This window comes from Arachis ipaensis, chromosome B1 (genome assembly GCF_059453495.1).
Source record: "Arachis ipaensis isolate K30076 ecotype BB chromosome B1, ASM5945349v1, whole genome shotgun sequence".
Classification (NCBI taxonomy): domain Eukaryota; kingdom Viridiplantae; phylum Streptophyta; class Magnoliopsida; order Fabales; family Fabaceae; genus Arachis; species Arachis ipaensis.
This window is the reverse complement of record NC_142436.1, coordinates 15,225,713-15,249,285: the sequence shown is the minus strand read 5'-3', so window position 1 is coordinate 15,249,285 and position 23,573 is coordinate 15,225,713. Positions and strand designations below refer to the sequence as shown.

Genomic DNA, 23,573 nt, shown 5'->3' with positions numbered 1-23,573 from the left:
TAAATTCATAATTCATGATTGTTTGTTTAAATTATTATTAGTAGTAGTGGTTAGCTTTCTAAAACTTCTGAACATTATAATTAGCATTAGTAGAAATTCAATTTACTAGAATAAATAACGATATTTTTGTTCATCTATTTCTTCTTTTGTTTATCAATGGTTGCTGTTCCTTCTTTATGTTTGTTCTTTATGTTTCTGGATTCAATTTTATCACTTGTTTTTCTTAAATTTGTTGAAATCTCCTATTAGGGTTTACTTTATTATAATGCTCTCTTTTGCAGTAAGAGACAAGATCTTTTATTTGTTCTTGAATCTTTGTACCAAGTCTCTCTATCTGATAAGGCTGAATGGCGATGGATGCCAATAGAGAAAAATCCAAACAAGTATGGTGCTGAGCATTACAGAAGATGTTTTGTTTGCTGCATTTTCAATTCCATTGAAGTCTCATCTACTTTTCCATTCGATATATTTCAGATTAACTTGTGAAAATTTTAATGTCAATTAAATATCGATATTATGCCATCTATAGTTTTTTTTTAAATTCTTTCTCAGATATTTTTCATGTTGTAATTTAATTTTATTGGCTTCTCATTTATATGTAGGCCAGATTTCAGAAGTTGTCGTAATCTGCAAAATATGTTGTATAGTAGTTTTCGAAAGTGGTTTCTTGGGTATTTTTCATAAATATGCTTCTAAATTGTTACTTTTTTTTTGTATATTTAGTTAGTTGGTTTCTTGGTTAAAAGTCTCAGTCTTAGATTCTAATCATACCATTATGTGCTAATAGGAGATTTTTAGCAACCCAGCAATATTGGCCCAACAGAAAAGAACGGATTTTTAGATTTCGCCTTTTTAGTAACCAGGTAACCAAATATATTATGGAATATTATATCATGCATGTTAACCGATTAAAGAGGTGGGTTAAATCTTTAACATCAAATGGTTTGTTTTTAATTTATATTCAGTTAGTGGTCTTTTCTACTTTCCTCCTCTTGATAGTTTCTTTTTCCTGTTAGATGAGTTTGTTTAGCTAACTCTGAGTTCCTGATCTTTCTAATCTGAAATGGGTGTAGACTACAACAACTCTAAAAAGATTAGTTTTGATAAATTATCAATGTCCATTCAAAATAAATAATATAATGTTTACTAATCATACATATAATGATAGTGACTTTAAAAATTCAGCATTTATTAATATGTTAAAAGATGATTCGATGTTTATGTACATGATTTGGTTTCAAAATGCATCAAGATAACATCAATTTCTTTTTCATTGTTTCTTTCAAAACTTCAGTATTTTTTCCTGGACATTCAAAAAGACCTGATATGTGTTTCTTACTTAGTTACCTATTTTTGTCATGCTCATTATAATGTGAGTTCATATACGTGATTATTGTTCTCTTGTGTTGCTCAGTTGGTAATAATGGTAGATTTAAATGTATATATATCTCTCTTTGATAAATAATTATGTAATATTATTTGATGCATTTTTAGCATGTTTTGTTAGACATGAATTAACTTTAGGAAGAAATTTGAATATAGGGTGAGAGAGCTCTTCCCCCAACTTTTGTTTCAACCCATGGTGAAGAATTAGGGACAATGATCTATGTCATAGATGAGCTAGATAATTGTTTACTGCTGGACCTGAGAAAAAAGAATGATCAATTGCTCATAACTGACTACTCATTTGAACATATTAGAACTTTTTATTTAATCAATAGAGGGGCATTTGTTCAATTTAGGTATGTCAGTTTTGGAATTTTTTTATTTCATTGTGGAATCACGACAACCAACCCATCCAAGTTCACCTTGATCCTCACTCATATGTGCCTGAGATAGTGGACCAGAGACACTTGATAATGTATCAAGAGTATTCCACATAAAGTATACCAGGATTGATGAGGACTCATCACCTGATGTGATGGTTCTATCTGGGTCTGAACCATCTGATGATGAGTTTTCATCAGACGGTGATGAAAACAATGATCAAGATGGGACACTGGTAGGGGATAATCCGCATAATCCGATAGATTTGTCTGGTGGAAGCACTTTATTAGTGGAGGTCCACGAACAAAGTAATGAGACAAACGAATTCTCTGATCATAGGTAATGCTAAGTGTAACTTTTTTTCTTGTGTTTTGGATTTTAATATCATGGTATAGATCGGTATTTTTTAATGTGGTGACTAACATGTTTAAAATATCCTGAACTAGATATACTCCAGAGGTTTATTATGAAAAGATCATCACAGCTTCGGATCTGGGTCAATCTAGACTGGTAAGTTGATCTCAAGAGAGTCCTTTCTTTCATTTTTTTTCTTGCAAGCTTATTAAATATTTTTCCTAAATATGTTATTCATTGTGTATGAAAATATTATGTTTATCTTAACTATGAGTTATTCATTGCAGTATCTGGCTTCGAAATTTGCTGCATATCTTAAACAATCTGGAGATGGTTCGATTTGGACGATCACTAGTCCACGTTCCAATGTAGAGAAGAATGTGTTCTTTTTCCACTAATTGAAAAGTGGAAGAAGAGGTAGGGAATGAAAATTTGGGGTCGGGTGAAATGAATGTTGTAGAGTATACAATTTAAAGGAGGGGGATAGCATTACCTTGAAACTCGACTCGATACCTAACCACCAGATAGAGTTGTCGATTCAGCGATGTTAGGGCTCCTATGTATAACTCTGTTTGATAGATATTTTGAACTATATGTTAAATTGTTTTGGACATATTTTGTTTTTTGATTAATGAACAAATTTATATATGTTGTAAATATTTTGTTTTGCTATCAATAGGTATCTTGACAATCTATGTTTTTAAGATTATGCAAAATAGAAAACTACATCTCTGTTGGACTTTTTTTTTCTGTTTTTTTAGTGTCTAATAATTTTTATTATATTTTATTATCTTACAAAGCATGTTATACTGTTTATTGACATATTGAGCAATTGTTGTATTCTATTGTTTTATTTTAATGTAGTGATAATCCAAATTTAATACAACATATCTATCTTTATAGAATACAGTTTAGTTATATTCTTAGTATTTTTTTAAAAGGGCTTTAGTTTACATGAAGCCCGTGCATTGCACGGGTTTTCACGCTAGTAAATAGTGCAATTGAAAAATTAGGGACAAAATTTGTGCACTTTATGAATCTGAGGACCACTTTGAGGTTTAACTCAATAAAATGGATATGATAAAATATTTGGGTTGGGTTCGAATATATTTATATCTAGTCCAACCTGGCTCGTGTACACGCTTTTATAAACCCTTTCCTTCAAACATAGAAGACAGGCAGCTACTACTTCGTGTGAAGAACATCTCTACGAGTATCACCTCTCTTCCAATCCTTTCAACCCTTTATTTTTTATCGTAAGTTTCGTTCTCCAAATCCTAATATTTGAAGTGCAAATTTTTTCTTATCCTGTAAACGTGCATATTTTTTGAATCAATCTGCTATTTGTAAACATTACAATATGACCTATATTTTGTGGTTTGTTTGGTTTCTTGTGAATAGAGAAAGAAGAAAAATGACGGTTTTGTTGGCGGAGGAAATCAACAGGCTCTATAGAATTAGGAAGACGATGATGCAAATGTTGAGGGGCAGGGATTACCTTGTTGGGGACATTTGTTATTGTGGTGGTTGGTTTTCAATGTTTCACGAAACCCGTCTTTAATTAACTGCACCAATTCTTTTGGTTGTGCGCTCTCATTATCGGTGGGTTATTATGAATATTGAAAAACATGGTGACTCGGATTCTGCATAAAATGGCATCAGTATAGGATCCACTATTAACTTTTTCTATTAAAATATTTTCTTTTAACTCATTATGTTTTTCATTTTAACTTGATCTTGTCACTATAATTTGGCGGTTAGGTCAAAAGAACGTTAGGATTTTCATGACTCATAAACAACTACCGCTCACGTTGTTGCGCATAACTCGGCCGTTATACCTATAATTTAACTATTACAACATGTTTTGTCTCGTGTTATTCGGTAACTGTCACTTATAATTCAGAGAATAAGTCAATCAAATAGATATAATCAAGTAAAATAGAAAATAACTTCTTCGCATATCGCAAAGTAGTCAAAACAAATGTTGGTACTTCAAAAATAACCACACTATAGCCCATACATGTGCTCTCTTCTTTGAATTATTATGAAGTTTCCTAATAAATTATATATTCTCTAAATGATTTAAGTTACTAGACCAGTTAAAGAATGGTTAATGTAACAGGTGTTTGTCCTCCTAAACTAGATTCAGTACATCATATTAAAGAGATAAAAATAAAAAAAGGAAAAGATGTCAATACTATTTTTTGTCATGTATTTTTTTCTTTTTCTAATTTTATAAATTCTTATGAAACATAATTTTAATTTGTTTTGAGGTTAAACATCATTTCTATCCACGAAAATTTAAAACACTGATAAATTTTTCTACGAAAAAATAAAATTGATTTTATACATAAAAAAAATTCCTCAAACAAAGTTTTTCAAACACTAAAATTACTCAAAATTTTTAAATTATCATTTTCTTACTATAACCAAATCCTATATTTCTAATTCCCTCTTCACCACCACATCAACCACCAATATCTCACCCCACCCATGAGATTGTATCTACTTTGTCTACCATATAGAGCTAACTATTGTGAAAGATCATGTCATTGAAACAATTAGAAGTTTAGAACTATTGAGAACTATCCAACTATCATCATTGATCTTTGAAACATGAAGCTTGGCATCGTTGTGAACAAATGGATCTTAGTGTTGTTGAGTGTGGTGGTGAGAAGAATAATTTGAAGGAACTCGAGGAGGTTGAAATCAAGGAGACTCAAGTTCTTAGGGAAATGAAGGGCAGAGGGTTTATGTAAGAGAGTGAGAATGGAGTCAGTGAAAGGGTCGAAAATGCGGAGAAGAAAGGAATCTTTGTGAGCAAGGAGAATGATTCATCCTTTGGAGGAGGAAGATGAAGATTGGTGAATGTAGTAGAATTTGGTTTGGAAGAGAGTGGGTTTGTTGTTGTGGTTGTGATTGGAGGGAGGTGGGTCGGATGGAGAAGGTGGTGGTTTTGAGAAAGGAAAGTGCCACGTGAAGCTGGTGCTGCAGAAGTAAAAGAGGCCGAAGTTGGTAGTGAGTTGGTGGTGAAGAGTTGAGGATTGAAAATTTGGAATTGTGATACCTTAGGAAGCGGTAATTTAAAAATTTAGAGTGATTTTTTAGAATAATTTTGTCAAACAAAATTCATTGTTTATAGGTATAAAATCAATTTTTTTAAGATAAATTTTTATGTGTTTTTAAACTTTCGTAGTATATTTTGCTAACCTATATTCTATGAGCACATTTTAAAAACACCATAAAAGAAAATGTTTAACTAAAAGTTATTGAAAAATTAGAGGCCGATTGGTTTGGCCATTTGAAAATGAAAATAAAATATAAAAATCTGTTTGATAGAGTAATTTCACATTATTTTCGGTGAAAATATTTTCAAAAAAGAATACAAAATTGAAAATGATATGTTCTCGTTTTCAGCTTTTTCAATTGAGGAACCCCTTAGATACCGTATTTGATCATTCACCGCTCCTTTTATATCTCACTCACTAGGGCCAAATTCTCAATCACGTATCGTGAAAAACACAAAGCCAATGCCTCCAAGTTGTAAGAAATTATATTATATTATGTCTCGTGTATGATGTGTCTTATTTTATTGGTTTAATAAATATTTAATTAAATAATAAAATAAAAAAAATTGTATGGTTATTTTTTAAATATAACCAACTTGATGGAAGTTGATTTTTATGAAAAAAAATCAGAATTCAGTCCTCTCTTCCTACAAATGAAGTCTTTCTTCCTCACTCACCATCAATAATTTAATTGAAGAAAGAATTAAGAAGGTAAATAAATAGACAAAGCGAATTCTTTCTAATACTATCATCATCATGGATCAAGGTTAGTGACTCTTCTCATTTCTATTTGTGATAATCATGAATTTCAAGATCTTTTCTTGCGAATGATAATTTTATAATGTCACTACAATAAATAAAGGTTTTCGCAATAGTAAAAAATCGTTGTCATAGATCAGAAACCGTTCCTAAACTTTAGGCAACGATTTTTGACATGTAGTATATGTGGCCGTTACCAATGCTAATAAGCAACGGTTTTTTGTCTAAGACAACGACAACAAAGAAATTGTTGCCCTTGTTACCCTAATAGGCAACAGTTTTTACAACAATTTTTAAACAACGATTTTTACTGTTGTCTGTCATTATGCAACGGTTTACAACCATAATAGGATAGGCAACAGTTTTATGCCATTGTAACTTTGTTACTAATTTCGACAATAGTTTGAAAACCACTGCCTTTTGTTGATGACTTAAAGAATAGTTTACGAACCATTGCCTTTTGTGTGTTTTTTTAACAATGGTTTTAATATCATTGCCATTTTGAAGTTGCCTTTGACAGCAGTTTTGACACCATTGTCTTTTGTGACTTTTGACATTAATTTTTTGTAATTATATATTTCTTTATTTCCAATAATTTTCTCATATGTTGCATTGAAATTAGTATTCCAATTATTTGTTTTTTAATTTAATGTCAATAAATAATAAATAATCTTAACTATTTGAATCAAATTACTAAAAAAAACTAATAGAACATTTACCATCAAATTCGATTTATAAAGTATTCTATAAGATCCACATACATTACATCATTGAAAATACCATAATACTAGTCTAAGTCATAACCACCTCTAATTATATCATCATTGTTTAAAATACCATAAGACTAATCTAAGTCATAGCCTCTGAATATATCATCTTTGTGAAATATTCAGTAACAAAAAATGATAAAGTAATTAAGTAGCATGTAAGTTTATCATGCCCAGAATTTCATGATTTTTTCTCTCTAGCATTTGATCTTCAAATTTTGTGACATTATTAATTAACTTCTTTTTTTTCCTTTAAAATAATTTTCCCGTGAACAAAACAAAAAATAATAAATCAAATATAAAATTATACCTTTCTAATGCTAATAATATTTGGTAAGAGAGAAAGAGAAGGAGCTTAGTTCAATAGCAAGTTCAATTTCAAAAATCCATAAACCAAAGTCACAACACAATCATTAACACCAAAACACATAATATTTGCTAATAATATTTGCTGCACTCTACCCGTCGCCGGCGCTACTCACCTTACCTGTGTTTGCCTCAACTCGCGTCGCCGGCGGTGTTACAGTCTCCCCTCACTCTCGTCGCCGGCTCTGCTACACCGTACCCGCGTCGCTAGCTTGCTTGCGTGCTTTGTTCCTCCGTTCAGCTTGCCTGCGTTATCGGCTTTGCTGCACCCTACCCTGTGCTTCGTTTTTTTCGTTTAGCGCCTGTTTCCCGTATTGAAACTCTGAAAGTATATTTATCTGCCTTCAAAACTAAAAGTTGTTTAAGTACATATGTAAATTACATAAGTTATTATTTAATGGTTTAATTATTCTATTGGTCCCTATAATTTCGCGAAATTTTCAATTAGGTCCCACTTGGTAGTAATTGATTTAATTGTATAGGGATCCAACTGAAAAAAAATTGGTGTAGGGACTCAAATAAAAGAAAAAAAAAGTGTAGGACTCAATTAAAAAAAAAATTAGTGCAAGGACTCAATTAAAAAGAAAAAAAGTATAAGGACCTAATTAAAAATTTCGCAAAACTATAGGGACCAACAAAATAATTAAACCTTATTTAATTTGATATTTTAATTAGATCAGTGATTATTTATTTTGATTTTAATGTGCGTTCATGGCTTTTTGCTGTTTAAGTACAATTGCATATTTTAATTTGATTTTAATTTGAGTTCATGGCTTTATGCTATTTCTGTTATATACATATAAATTATTTATCATAAATTTGTATATCTGTACAAAGTGTATTTGAACATGTTACATTTGTATATGTTTGTAGGGAATTCACTTCAAAAAGTCAAGTACCAACATAGATGTAGTAGCACAAGATGTGGTTGCAGAAGAACAACAACAAGAATCCCTGGTGGAAGCAACCGCTAATTTTGTTCCAGATAAGTCTGTTTAGATTGAAAATAGCAAAAAATCGAGCTTAAAGAGTATTCTTTGAATGTTTGAATTGAATTTTTTATTTGTATGATTTTTAGATTATATAATAATATTGTATTTTTTTTGTCAACCCGTGGGTAGGGTCGGATATTCGCGGGTTGAGCGCGGGTAGGGTTAGGGTTGGGTATTTCTCAACCCGTGGGGTAGGGTAAGGTTAGGGTTGGGTTCAAACCCCTACCCATTACCACCCTTATATGTTGGTGCATTTCATGCTCACTAGATAATTTCTTTTGTCTCTTAGTGATTTAGAACTTCTTCTTCTTTAGTAAATTTTAATCATGAACCTCTCTGATTCTAATATCTTTGCCCATCACCTAAACTTAGAAGTCCTTTTGTTTGCATCGTTCTAGTCTTATTTTAACATTGTAAAATACTCAATCCAAATTTATGATTAGTGGTTGTCAAATTAGTATTTCTCAACCTAAAATAATAGCATATTTTAGTAAAATGAATTTAAATCATATCTTGACTCTATTAAATAACTCATTTTTCACTCACAATTCCGATATTGCTCGATGCTGTGCACCAAATCTCCCTTTTACTCCAGGTGACTTAGTGGCACTATAAAAGTTGTCCTACATTCTGGAACTTAAATGAAAACTGTGTATCACAGTAGCTAGTGGTATTGACCTACTAAGATAGTTGTCGTCGGAAATTGGTTTTAATCCAAAATAAAGGAGCTTTCTTATAGGAAATATAGGCTGCTTGTTGCGTGAGGTGAAGATGTTTGTAAATTGAAGGAAAAATCGTAGTTGAGGAAGAGATAAAATATGGCTTTTTATTTAAAAAATAATGGAAAAATATTATTTCCCTAAATACGCATGGTTGAAAATGTTTATGAAAATGCGCAGCACCATTTCTATTGCAACACACACGAAATTGTTTAAGGCTCCAATTCACTACTGGTGCCAACGAAATGGTGCCATGTATGGCAAAGGAAGGGTTGACCACGACTCCAACCTTAGCAAACGGGAAATAGGCCAAGTCAGTGATGGCAGAAACGAAATGGGCCATGTCTTTGGCGGCACACACGAATTAGGCCACTCCAATTCTGGCACACATGAATTGGGAGACTCCATTTGCGGCGCACATGAAATGGACATTCCAATTGCGGGACACACGAACTGGCCATGGCTTTAGTTGAGGATGCAAGTTTTAGGTGCTCCAGTCTCCGTACCAACATGCATTGGGTGAAGCGGGTGGCATGGCAAAAGTGAAAGGTTTGGTATGTATATAAAAGGGGAGAAGAGGGAGGGGACCAAATGCAGCATCCGTAGAAGTGAAATAGGGATAAAAAACAAGAAGCGGTGGAAGAAAAAAAAGTGTGTGTGATTAATAATTTTGTGTTGTGGTTTGATAAAAATAAAAAATAAAATGAGCGGTGGTGGAATTAATGTGGAAGAAAATCTTAATCGGTTAGATGAAATTCATATTGTCGCGCATTTGACTCATAAGGTTAGTTTCAATGATCATGTGTTGTCAATTATGTTATTAATTTTCTTGTTATAACTAATTTTATTATTATTTAATATTGGTTAGTGTAATTTTAGTTATGTTTTTCATGTTTCTTTGTTGCAACCCACTCGTGTTCTGATGCCGTATGGCACACTTGTTGATGTTTTCACGTCAGATCCGCCAGATTCAAGCATGGAGATCAGGTGGCAGAGGCTTGAACCTTATCTACGACAATTAGGATTTTATTATGCTTCGTCAATAAAGCGTTTCAAGTATGACAATCCATTGATAAGTATCTTTGTCAAAAGATGGCATCCCGAAATGCACACATTTCACCTCTCCTAGGGTGAGTGTACCATAACACTAGAGGATGTTGCAATGCAGTTAGGGTTACCTATTGATGGCGAGCCTGTGAGTGGTACTCTAAGATCATGGAGTAAGTTTCACTAGAGAGATATATGGCAATGGTGCCAAGAACTTATTGGCAATGTTCCAGCCGGGCATATAGGGATAACGAAGTTCAACATAAAGTTGAAGTGGCTTAGAGCTCGTCTTCAACATATGCCGTTTGACTTACCAGATAATGCCCTAATTCAGTATGCCCGTTGTTACATTCTGTATTTGTTGGGAGGCGTGCTACTGTCGAATAAGGCCAACAATACAGTCCACGTTCGTTATCTTCCTCTTTTGGCCGATTTTGATGCCATCAGTATTTATAGTTGGGGTAGCGCATTTCTTTTTTGGTTATCGAGCCATGTGCTTGGCAACTGATTACAATGTGGAAGGTATGGCTGGCTGTCATACGTTGTTAATGTCTTGGATATATTACAGGCTATTATTCTAGGCACCAAATGTGACGACGCTGTATAGTTTTCCATTAGCTATAAGGTGTGGTATCATATGGCATATCATGTTTAGTGTTGTAACGTCTTAAATTTTACTTTATTGTTGAATATACAACTTATTTGCACGTTGTGATTTTTCATCAGGTGGGCGGGTAAGAAGGGACAGAAAGACTACGCTGAGCAATGCCTACTGAGGCACCGCCAGAGGTTGGACAACCTACAAGTGGATGAGGTAGGGTTTAGGCTTTATTGAATTTTATTCATTGTGTTTGTCTTAACATGTGTTGACGTGGATACCTTTGCGTGTAGTTTAATTGGTTGCCGTACATGGATCCTCGTTTTCTGTCCAGAGTGTTCACGGAATTTCTCAGCCACCCACATGAAGATTTTTACACTGCGGTTGTGCCGCTAATATTATTCAAGTGGATTGAGATTCTTAACAAAGACAAAGTGTTGCATTAATTTAGGGGAAAACAAAGACCACCCAACCCTCCCTTGAATATCGATACCTTCCACCGATAATCGGCCCCAACGACGATGGCTGGTGGCCCATCTGCCTATCAACTTGGTTTGAGGTATGGGCTAGTTGTTGTACTGAGGTATATCGTCTGCGAATTGATCGTGCAGACACCTTGCGTCCCAGCCAAGATTACTATAGGTGGTACTGTAACAGAATCTAGAGGTTTTTGTCTGCGCCTGATGCATTGCATGATTCACAGGGTGACGACATTCCTGTAGGTGCCCCAACAAAGTAAGGAAGAGCACCCATGGTAAGGTTACCTGCTGTTCCACAAGATCGTAGGTGCCAACATACGCACCGAGAAAGACATGACGGTGATGCTGAGGTAGGGTATGAAGAGGCAGAGTTTTCGGCACAAGACTGACCACTTGATGAGGCAGAGGTTGGACACCAGGGTACACCGCAACAAGCTCAATTTCGTGGGAATTACTACTACCCTCAACCATTCGTGGTAGGAGACCCCCCCTCAGCCATCTTCCATGCAGCAGGTTATGCCATACTAGAATAGCTACGAGGTTTGTGGTTCATCCCAAGGGTGTGGTACACAAGACTTGATTGATTCCATGGACAGAGTTGGTTGGACAAACTTCTCTTTTTTGTTTGACGGTTTAGACCATTTCATCCCTCAGCAGCCATCACCGTATACACCTACAGATCTTGGACTGGACCTTCCATGGTCCGATACCAACCCACACCCAACTATTGTGAGAAGGAGGTCTGCATCTATCGGTGACACTGCCGGATCATCTCTCCGACCGTACGATGTCTCCTTGATGCAATGCCGTCATCTTTCTTATGCAGGGGCTGATCATGCCGTGGAGGAGGCTGATGCAGGTCATTCTCGTCGTGACATTCAAGCTCTTTCATGTGGAACAGATGGGAGATTGGGACACGAGCACCATTAGTTGTTCCTCTGTAGTATTTAGTTTCATGTACTTTGCGTTGCCTTGCGTTGTTTCATTTCGCTTAAGTTAGTTTTGTTTCATGTGTGTCTATTTTATTTAGTTGTTGTCGTATGTTGTTTCCACATTTTTGTAATCAGGGTTGCTTATCGAACATTCTTAGTTATTAACATTGAAATGGGATGTAACACCAACATAAACATAATTTGATACAATGTAAAATAAAAAGCGAGTTAAAATAATAACAATAGTAGGAAACATGCAATACTAAGTAGAAGAAATGTGCGGACAGTTCCGTCTGGTATGACCGGGTTGCTTGCAAAGTCTGCATCGCTTTCTAAGTCCCAGCTCAACCTCGTCCATCTCATTCCTGATCCTTGTCGATACCGGACGTCCTTCCATTGTACGTCGGAGATGGGGGTTGGGAACGACTCATTGGCCTTCATATGGAGGCCACAGCTCCTCGTTTGGCAACGGTGGAAATTCCATCTGGTAAACTCGGATGATGTTCTCAACACGATACACTGTCGCGACATAACGCTGCCAATCAAGTCTTGCATGTGCACATGCAGATAAAGCATGAGCACATGGATAGCGCAACGCCTAGAAGTATCCACAGTCACATCTGTGATGTTTTAGTAAACCCTGAACCGAGACTGCACCCCGACGGCCGCTATCTCATCGACGGTGAAGATTAAAGTAGCCCTATCATACGACATCACAAGCATTTGGGCAATTCTCTCTCTGTTTGCCAGTATCGCTTTCTGTAGGAATTGCGAAAAAACTTGACCGCATGTGATCTGTGCTTGTGCCTGTTGACCCTTGTTGACAAATAATGCATTAAGATGATGGTGGGTCGACTTCACAATTACACACACTGGGAGGTTACGAGTTCCCTTGAGGACAGAGTTGATACACTCCGACAGATTGGTTGTCATGTGACCGTATCGACGTCCCTCAGATCCAAGCCATCATTTGCGGAGATGTGACCGGATCCTCGCTACTAATTAACTCCAGGTTGTATTACGCCTGCTCTTATGTTTTAGAATATGCCACATTGACCAGGTGTCTTTTGGCTTTCTTACTCTTGAAACTTGTTGTAAAGTTAGAGGCAATATGTCTCACAAAGTTCACATTGTGTTTCCATCCACACCCATCCCGCTTTAAAACAACCTTTATTGCTGCATGCCGATCAGAGATAAGCAATATTCCTGGTTGAATCGCTATATGTCTCTTGAGGTTGGTAAGGAAAAAGTACCACGAGTCAGTATTCTCCCTTTCGACAATTGCAAAAGCAATGGGCAGAATGTTGTTATTCCCGTCCTGCGCTATGCCCATCAACAAGGTCCCTGTATACTTACCATACAAGTGTGTTCCATCAACTGAGGCCATTGGCTTACAGTGCTTAAAGGCTTCAACAAACGACAGAAACGACCAAAAAACCTTATGAAACATGACGCTGTCACAATCCAATGTGTTGGCTACATAGTACGGTCGTGTTTGCAGGTCAACGATTGTACCTGAGATGATTATGCTTAATTAGTATCACACCGAAAGGACTACAAATTATACCATAACATAACTTTGAATTGCCAAAAATACCTGGAACGAAAACTTGCAATGCGTTGAAATATCTTTGCAGCTGGTCGTATGACTCCTCCCAATCACCATAAATTTTGCAATTGCCTCCTGCTTTGCGTGTCAAACCTTTTTGTAAGAAACCTTATATCCATATGCCGATTTGACTGATCCTTGCAACTCCTTTATGCAAATAGTCGCATCTGCATGGACCATGGGGAATATATGCTAGCAGATGATGTTACTATCAAATTAAGCATGATCTTGCGACATCGAGCTTGCCAAACAACTGTGAGGCCCTTCGTATTTTTTGAATAACCCAACCCGTACCATCCAACGACATTGGTCCCCAAACTGCTTGCATCGACATACATACCGAGTTTGATCTGACTCTACCACCTTGTATTTTGCAGTTCTATGGATGTTGTGGTTCTTGATAGCAAGCATCACTATTTCTCTATTGAGAAACTTCAACCCAACCTCCAACTCCATCTCACCTGACAAAGCATAGTTGCTCGGTCTGTCTTCAGCGATCGTCGAGTTCATTGCTCCAAGATTTAAAGACAGATAGTAGCCTGGAGTACCGCTGGATACACCATCACCCTCCGCCACACCAACCGATTTGGCACGAATCGGAAGATCCCTTTCGCGATAAAGCGGTTGGGTTTCAGGAACCACTTATGCTTCTTCACCACTATCATCTTCAATCTCATCTTCATCAGAAGTGTCTGCCAACCCATCAACAATACCTTTTAGGGATGCAACACGGTTGGAAGGGGAGGAACGTGCATGACAATTTCCTATATTTTGTCCCGGTGTCACAAAGGCGTTAAAGGTGGGACTACGAGCTCTAACAATTTCTTGCAAGGGCATGAAATCGGCCGTACCAAAATTTCTAACCTGCTCCACATTATTGGAACTAGAGGAGCTTCTACCAACATCTTGGAGATTCACACATAGTTCCAACGAGTAGATACTTCCAATGCTGCGATGATAAGAAAACATCATCGAAACATATTGGTCAGATTTAATCTGTATTTTTTGATATGCAAACGAGTTGGCAATTGCAACTGGCATCCTATAAGTCAACTTCGTGATTTCCTTCTTTCCGACCATACCAGTATTCATGAGAATAAAAAATTTCAGCTCTTGCAATGATGTTTGGGGCGGGATCATTATCCAGAGTGGATGTCACAAACAAATGTAATACCTTCAGATGTATGGGAAATTTCTCCATTTGGATAGACGATGATATAGATATTTTCAGAAGTCATAAGCACAACAAAACTACAAACTACCGTATTTTAGAAAGAAAGTGAAAAGATGGAAGAGAGATTTTGGAGATGGAATACACCGTAGAACAACAACGATTTCCAAGTATGGTAGCACACTAGTAGCCACAGCCATTTATATAGCGAAATCCATACACCATTTTGCAAGCGACACAACTTAGTTGCTCCATTTTGTGTGGAGTACCATTGAATTGGAACCAATTCGCGTCTGCCCCCTTGGATTGACCCTGCTGCTCCAATTCGTGTCTGCCATCCATGAGCAACCCATTTTGTGGACGCCATCAACATCATGGATTACTGACACGAAAGGGTGTCATCATTAAATTGGAGCCTTAAACCATTTCTATGCTACGCATTTTCATAAAAGTTTTCAACCATGCGTATTTAGAAAAATAATATATTTTTTTTATTTATTTAGATAAAAAAGTCGATAAAATGTTATAATAAAGAAAACTTGTTTATGCCCCCACTAGGGAGCACATTGAGATACATCAGAAAGAACCAAAGCAGTGTGACCCAAAATTTTTGGACTTATTATGGTCTTACTGTGGGATAATGTGGACCAATTGGTCTAGGCTCCGTTTATTTACCAATTTATATAATTTGGGCTTTATTCTCAGGTTCTTCCCTTTATTTTTTTAATCTTCATTTATAAGTACATTCAACATTCGTAATGATTTTAAGCTTGAAGGCTAGAAAACGTTTAAGGAAAACATTTTCGAATAAACACAAGGGCAGTAGAACTGTAGAAGTGCTCATTCACCAAAAGCAAACTAGTATAATTTCAATTCAATCCAATACTGAAAAAAAAAAGTTCAATTCAATCTAATGGTAGATAAATAATATTATCAACAAATCAGTATAAAATTGAAGCTCTTCACGTCGCAATGAACAAAAATGGGATTTAACTCCAAGTGACTTCAGTTGCTTAAGAAAATAAAAGTAAAGGTAAAAGCACTTCATACATTCTCAAGAATATATATTATAAATTTAATTCATTAAAAGGAATTTATAAATATAATTCATAGCAAGGTATTTAATATTAAGCAAACAAGTTAATGTATCATATTTTAACTCAATAAAATGGATATGATAAAATATTTGAATTGACCAATGAATTATAGTTCAAATAGCATAATTTTTTCATTTTTACTTAGAAATTTTGGCTTCGAGTCTCTCCTTTAACTTAAAAGAAAAATATTTTGTTTGGTTCGAATATATTTTTACTCATAGTCATTAAAGGAAAAATCCAGTCACTTAGTTGAGTCCAGCCACCTTTCAGACCGTTCAAGCATTGAACTCGGCAAAAATCGGTTCGGTCCGTTCGATTTTTATTAAAATAAAAATAACTGACCTGTCGGTTTTCAAAATTCGGAACGGGCCCTGCTTACTTTTTTTAATTTTGGAAACGACGTCGTTTCTCATTCATCAAAACCCTTTTGCCCTATCCCCTTAATGTTTCTCCTCTGGTCATTCTCTCATTAAAGCACGAGCTCTCTCGTCTGTCTCCCTGTGGTTCTTTGGATCTCGCATAGTCGCACTCAAGCTCTCCCCCTGTCTCGTCTCCGGTCTCTCTCACTGCCTTCAGTCTCGCACTGAAGCTGATCGTCGCACTCTGCGAGTCATCTCCGTCTCGTACTCAGTCGCTCGCGCGCCTTTCCTAGGCTCGTCGTCACCGGCAGCGGAAGCATCTGGTCCTGGGCTGGTCGTGGTTGTCGTCTTCTTGCTTCGAGTCTTGCCGTCAGCTTCCTCCCCGCTGTCAGCTTCCTTCGTGGAACCAGAAGCCCTAAACCCGATTTGGTGAGTTCCAACAAATTCTCCTGTTCTTTCTTTTTCATCAATGCACTTTGATTTTGTAGCTGAAAATATCACTTAACTAATTTTTTTGTTGCTAAAAATCATCATCATGAATTTGTTATCTTGAATAATTTGTTACTGAAATTTGTAGTTGAAAATATAACTGAGCTAGTTTTTTTTGTTGAAAATAATCACTCAGATGAATTTGTTACTAATTATCGTAACTGAATCTTGAATATGTTGCTGTCTTCCTCAAATAATTAATTAGCTAAATATTTTTGTTGCTGAAAATCATTGCTGAGTTCAATTTGTTAGCGATTGAACCTTGAATTTGTTGCTGTGTTGCTGAATAATGATTTAGTTAATTTTTTTTTTTGCTAAAAATCATGAAAGTTGAATTTGTTACTGATTATTATCATTGAACCTTGAATTTGTTTGTCTTTTTGAAATAATCAGTTAACAAATTTTTGTTGTTGAAAATCATTAGAGTTGAATTTGTTGTTGAAAGTTGTTGTTGCTGAGATGAATTTTTCTGTTTGTTCTCAAGAACAAGCATCATCAAATGAATTTTGTTCTCTCTTGATTATTTAAATTGAGAGAGTCACTCTAGTGGTCTGCCCCTGTAACTAACAATTTAATAAGAGAAGAAAGCTGTTAACGTAGGTCGGATCAACGCGGCAATAAAAACTATCCGACTTTCATGATCGAATTGATTTCACTTTAGACTTTTTTTTAGATTGGGTTGGTGTTCAGTGTGGGCTGTCTCCTCTATCAAAATAGTAAGAGAGAAAATCTGTTCGGAAGAGTTCATCACTAACGATGAGGCACGGAGAGGAATCTCTCCCGAAGAGGGGGCTCCATCCTCTTATAAACTTTCCCGTCCCCATGAAGATGATGAGTTATGTCTAAAAATTGATATTTGTTTTTCATTAATATGTTTATGAAGACATGTATTTTTAACTTTTAATTTTAATTTTATTTTTATAATTTTATATTTTTATTTTATTATGACCGGGTTAATCGGATGAATTCGTGACCCACTGGTTGAACCACGATCGGGTCAATTACCAGTTCAATTCTAATAATTATGTATATACCTGTTCTGGCCTGGCCCGTGTACACGCTTTTATAAATCCTTTCGTTCAAATGTAGAAGACAGGCAGCTGCTACTCTGTGCGAAGAAAATCTCTACGAGTATCACCTTTCTTCCAACCCTTTCAACCCTTTATTATTTATTGTGAGTTTTGTTCTCAGAATCCTAATTTTGAAGTGCGAATTTTTTCTTATCTCGTAAACGTGCATGTCTTCCGAATCAATATGCTATTTGTTCACATTATAATATGCCCTATATTTTGTTGTTTGTTTGGTTTCTGGTGAATAGAGAAAGAAAAAGAAGGATGGTTCTGTCGGAAGAGGAAATCAACAGGCTCTATAGAATTAGGAAGACGGTGATGCAGATGCTAAGGGACAGGGATTACCTTGTTGGGGACTTCGAGATCAAGATGAGTAGAGAAGAATTTAGAAGAAAATATGGCGAGAACATGAAGAGGGAAGACCTTGTCATCAACAAATCCAAGAAGGAAAAATCTTCTGACCAGATCTATGTCTTCTTCCCCGAAGAAGCTAAGGTTGGTGTCAAGACCTTGAAGACTTACACCAATCGAATGAACTCCGAGAATGTTTTCAGGGCTATCTTGGTTTTGTCAACAGAATTTAACACCATTTGCCCGCACTTGTATTAGTGAAGTTTCTGCAAAATTTCACTTGGAGGTTTTCCAGGTCTGTTTTTTCCTATAAGTTTATAAAGTTTATAATGTACCTCTTGAGTCATATATTCAATTTCTACAATTGCTCGAAACATCTATGGAGATTCAATTTCCATTGATTGTAGGTATTAGGAGAGTGTAGTAAGCTTAAAGAAATGGAATGAAATGAGTTAGGGTTTAGGGTATTCATATGTGAAGAGATTGAGGGTGGAAGTGGGATTTGATTATAAGATAAATGTATAATAACTTAGTTTCATCAAAGACCTAGTTTTCATCAATTGGACTATTATACCCTAGTATTCACTATTGACTATTGAGCCCAAGTTTAATAAAGCATGATGGTTCAAGAATTGAAGCTATCTTCAACCAATTTTAGCAACAAAATAACCCACAATCAATAGAAACCCAATATTAATTAAAATAATTTCCAACATTCCATTCTCTTTTTCTTTATAAAATATGGTTCCATCACTAACCCCAAATTGAGAAAACAGAATTGAAAGTTTGATGGAGTAGGATGGAATCTTCTGATATTTTATTACTAACAATTCCACTCTATTTCATTTTGTCGAACCAAACAATGAAAACCAATTAAATCCCTTGGACTCTATTCCACTTCTCCTGAAATCACTAATCCAAACTACATTTATAAAAATAAAATTTGTTAGTTTTGGTGTTGAATTTAGAACATACTAATTAATAAACAACAGGATTTTATAGGGAGTCAGAGACTATTGTCCTTGTGTTTAGTCTTGCAAGCTTAGAGATAATTAATACAATTCATAATGGTGGGAGCTGTTTATGCTTCACATTTACCCGTATTCTTTTATCTTTTTTTTGGCGATTGGAAATTTTCACCAAGAGATATGTGTGCAAAGGAAATAGTGTATTAATAATTATTTCTTTGGGTTATCCTTTCAATGGTTAAAATTTTCTTTTTTTTTTTTTCATTTCCTTGTGTTATGTTAGTTTTGTTGCTAGAAATATGGTTGTTTCTCTTTGTCAATTACAATTTGTAAGAAACCTATTGATGTAGGAAGCAGAATTGCTGATCAACATAAAAGAACATGTTCTTGTCCCTGAGCATCAAATACTTACTGATGCAGAGAAGAAAACTTTGATTGAGAGATATACTGTAAAAGAAACTCAAGTATGTTTAATTTTGACTTATAAATTTAATTCTAGAATTGTACTACAAATCTTGCAACATACTAACATGTTACTTCAACCCTAATATTTATGATGGGGTTTTCCTCAGCTTCCTAGGATTCAAGTTACTGATCCTGTTGCAAGATATTATGGATTGAAGCGTGGACAAGTTGTTAAGATAATCCGGCCAAGTGAGACTGCAGGCAGATATGTTACCTATCGATTTGTTGTATAAGAATTTCCTTGAACGTCATGACTATATTTATGGTACCATATGCCCTCTATCGATAGATATTTATGAGAGCTTGAGAAGCATGGACAAGGATAAAGAACCCTTTTTCATTTGGCTTTACTCTTTTTGCTATTAGTTAGAAGTTATGGTTGAACCTTTGTAGTCAAACTAAGACACACTATACTGCGGTGGTTGGTTTCCAATGTTTCGCAAAACCTGTCTTTAACTGCACGAATTCTTTTGGTTGTGCGTTCTTGCTATCGGTGGGTTATTCTGAATATTGGAAAATATGGTGACACGGATTCCGGATAAAATGACATCAGAATAGGGTCCACTATTTTAATTAAAATATTTTCTTTCAATTCATTATGTATGTCATTTTAACGTGATGTTGTCATTATAACTTGGCGGTTAGGTTAAAAAATATTAGGATTTTCATGACTCAAACAATTATCACTTACGTTATTGTGCATAATTTGATCGTTATACCTATAAATCATTAAAGTTACTCAGACTAGTTTAAGAATGGCTGACAGGTGTTTGTGATTTTAGATCAGATTCAGTCCTAAATCATTAAAGTTACTTAGACTAGTTTAAGAATGGCTGACAGGTGTTTGTGCTTTTAGATCAGATTCAGTCCTTCGTATTAGAGATAAAAAAGAAAAGAAAAAGATGTTAATACTATTTTTTGTCATGTATTTTTTTTTTTTCTAATTTGATAAATTCTTAGGAAACATAATATTAATTTGTTTTGAGAGTAAATTATCATTTTTTCATAAAAATTTAAAATGTTGATAAATTTATCTACGAGAAAACAAAACTGATTTTATACCCCCAAAAAGTATGTGTCAAAACCTCAAAGTGGTCTTAAGATTCATGAAGTGCTCCAATTTCGTCTTTGATTTTTTAATTGCACTATTTACTATGATTTTTCAATTGCACTATTTATATCCTCCAAATTGGTAAAAATACACTTATTTAGGACAGACGAGTAATTGATTTAGGACATATGCATAACTTATTAATTTTCAATCCCAAACTATTTTGGTTTATTCTCTAATGGGTGGGTTTGTGCATTCCTCATTTCCTCACTTGATGTTGGATTTTTACTGTCAATTTTACTACATAAGTTTCTTTCCAGCAAATTAATTTTCAGCAAGCAGGATATATTTCACATTACGGCCAGCAACTTGAGCACTGCACACTACATCAGCTGTGGAATGAACTCAAGTTATCCTGTGACTCTGTGAAGGCACGTGAACAAGTTGACTTATTCAATAGTCATAACCGCTGGAAGAAGCGTGGCATTGCTATGGTTCCAACTAAGTTTGGCATATCCTTTACAACAAAGCTTATGAACCAGGTAATTACCATCTACAATCATGGTACTAGAAAAGCTGCAAAGAAGAGGAGAGGGAAGAGGGGGGGGGGGGGTTGGGAATTGATCTCAACTAAAGTTGAAGGAATTCGGGGGAGTAATAAAATTGATCGCATTTTGTGGTTCTTTATGATTTTCTTTAAAACCATTACTTTCCTTTATATTCCTATGTTATTTATGATAGCATTGCATTATCAAATTAGTGATGATGATTAAATTAATATGTTGTTAATTACTGTAGGCAGGTGCTCTGGTTCATGTCTATACAGATGGAACTGTTTTAGTTACCCATGAGGGTGTAGAAATGGGGCAAGGTTTGTGATGTGTACGACATTCTCGGAACTAAAACCGACCTATAATCTCGGCCGCAGTATCCTCTGGCTGAGTCAGCTTCATCTTCCAAGGATGGCCCATAACAACAGAATCCACTAAACTGAATGGGCGGTAACTCCTCTCAACAGAAAGATACTAATAACAACTCTAAACCGTAAACATCGGAGCCACTCCACCCTATTCGCCTATAAAATACAAAGAAACGTAACCCACAGGGCAGACAACTCTCACTCCTGATTATTATATTTTCCTTTCTATAATCAGCGCATATTCTTACTTGAGCGTCGGAGTGCTTTTTGCAGGTACTCCCGCCGCCGTGTTTCAGAGATATCTGAGGACCAGTTACTGCGCTTGCCCCGGCCGGCGTATAAGTTCGTCCAGGCCAAGTAGACCTCAAGGACAAGCACACTCCTCGGATCATTCAGGACGGAACATTTGGCGCCCACCGTGGGGCCGAGTCAAGCTAACCCTACTTATTTCTACTATATTTCTATCTCTTGAAGTCTTTCTTTGCAGGATTACCCTGACCATAGGTATGGCCGACAACGGAGTCCCTCAGCTCACACAAGCCGACCTCATGGCCCAGATGGTTGAACTTCAAGCAGAGGTCAAGAGACTGGCCGAGCTGTCGGCACAAAACAGCGCCAACAAACAGGATGAGGGCAATCCCAAAAGCTCGTCCCAGAGTGCGGCTGACTTGTTAATCGCCAACCCTCCAAAAGAGAGACTGACGTTGGATAACCCCTTCTCTGAGGAAATCACAAATTTTCAGATGCCAAAACACTTCACACTACCCTCCTCACTCGAGCCCTATAAGGGGATTGGTGACCCCCGGGCTCACATTAAGAAATTTCAGTCAATGATGTTTTTTAACGGCCCTAACAATGAACCTGTATTTTGCAGAGCTTTCCCGACTTACCTTGACGGGGCCGCTTTACTTTGGTTTTCGAAATTACCTGCAGGTTCGATCTCCTCTTTCGAAGAATTGGCAAAGTCTTTCATCGACTATTTTGCTGCGGCACGAATATACGTCCACGGATCGGATTATCTTGGCACAATTCGCCAAGGTCCTCAGGAGAGCTTGAAGGACTATTTGACCAGATTTGCAGAGGCGACAATGGAGATACCCGACTTGGACCCCGCCGTCTACCTACACGCACTTAAGGCCGGTCTCCGACCTGGAAAGTTTAGGGAAACCATCGCGATCACCAAACCACGGACATTGGAAGAGTTCAGGGAGAGGGCGGCAGGACAAATGGAAATCGAAGAATTACGCGAGGCCAACAAAACGGAAAGAAGACCCAGGAGAGAAGAAGACCGAACACCAAGGTCGCCCCATAACAAAGACCTCGGCAAACCATTCAAACTTACTCCGAAATTTGACAATTACACCAGATTCAACACGAGAAGGGAAAGGATAATCAAAGAAATACTCAATGCCAAAATCATAAAACTTCCAGTAAGAGCAGGTAGTTATCAAGACCAGAGGTTCGTAGACAAAAGCAAATACTGTGCTTTCCACCAGAAATACGGACACACGACCGACGAATGCATAATAGCCAAAGACCTCTTGGAGAGACTTGCTCGACAAGGCCTACTAGACAAGTACATTGAAGGAAGAAAACATAAAGGGGATGATAGAGACAAGGAGGAGCGACAACCGACCCCAGTCGACAAAGAAACTAACAAATGGTCGAATAGCAACCAACCCAAAGCAGTCATAAATTGCATATCTGGAGGATTTGCCGGAGGCGGTGAAACAACATCGGCAAGGAAACGCAGTTACCGAGCTATGTTGGCCATCGAAGGGGCAGCATCACTAAACAATCAGGAGACACCAGATCTAGAAATCACTTTCAACAAAACAGACATATGCTCGGCCGCCCCACACCTAGACGATCCAGTGGTAATCTCCATCCAAATAGGCGATCTTTTGGTAAGAAAAGTCCTTTTAGACCCAGGTAGTAGCGCAGACGTTCTCTTTTATTCTACCTTCTTAAAAATGAACTTATCTGAAAAACTGATACAACCCTCATCTGGAGAACTAGTGGGGTTCTCCGGAGAAAGGGTACCAATAAAAGGGTATATATGGCTAAAAACGACAATAGGTGAAAACCCGTTATCCCGAACCCTTGATATACAATACCTGATAGTTGACTGCATTAGTCCCTATAATATTATTCTCGGGAGACCTGCTCTGAACAT

At 36.3% G+C, this 23,573-nt stretch overlaps 2 protein-coding genes and 1 pseudogene across 3 annotated transcripts; 2 read left to right on the top strand and 1 right to left on the bottom strand.

Annotated features, from left to right (window-relative positions):
• Positions 1-12,878: 12,878 nt before the first annotated feature.
• LOC107646985 (uncharacterized) lies at positions 12,879-13,967 on the bottom strand. Its single transcript, XM_016351126.1, has 3 exons — positions 13,712-13,967; positions 13,446-13,550; positions 12,879-13,363 (listed from the first exon to the last, which is right to left on the bottom strand). Exons 1-3 carry the CDS (start codon positions 13,965-13,967, stop codon positions 12,879-12,881), a joined length of 846 nt encoding a protein of 281 aa, XP_016206612.1.
• Positions 13,968-17,667: 3,700 nt separating this feature from the next.
• Positions 17,668-19,872, top strand: LOC107625928 (DNA-directed RNA polymerases II and IV subunit 5A-like; annotated as a pseudogene). The gene is made up of 4 exons (XR_015902242.1): positions 17,668-17,747; positions 17,892-18,289; positions 19,313-19,426; positions 19,535-19,872. The product of XR_015902242.1 is annotated as a DNA-directed RNA polymerases II and IV subunit 5A-like (transcript).
• LOC148575801 (xanthine dehydrogenase 1-like) lies at positions 19,678-21,895 on the top strand. The gene is made up of 5 exons (XM_088502561.1): positions 19,678-19,692; positions 20,814-21,020; positions 21,277-21,349; positions 21,671-21,739; positions 21,885-21,895. Exons 1-5 carry the CDS (start codon positions 19,678-19,680, stop codon positions 21,893-21,895), a joined length of 375 nt encoding a protein of 124 aa, XP_088358687.1.
• Positions 21,896-23,573: the final 1,678 nt, after the last annotated feature.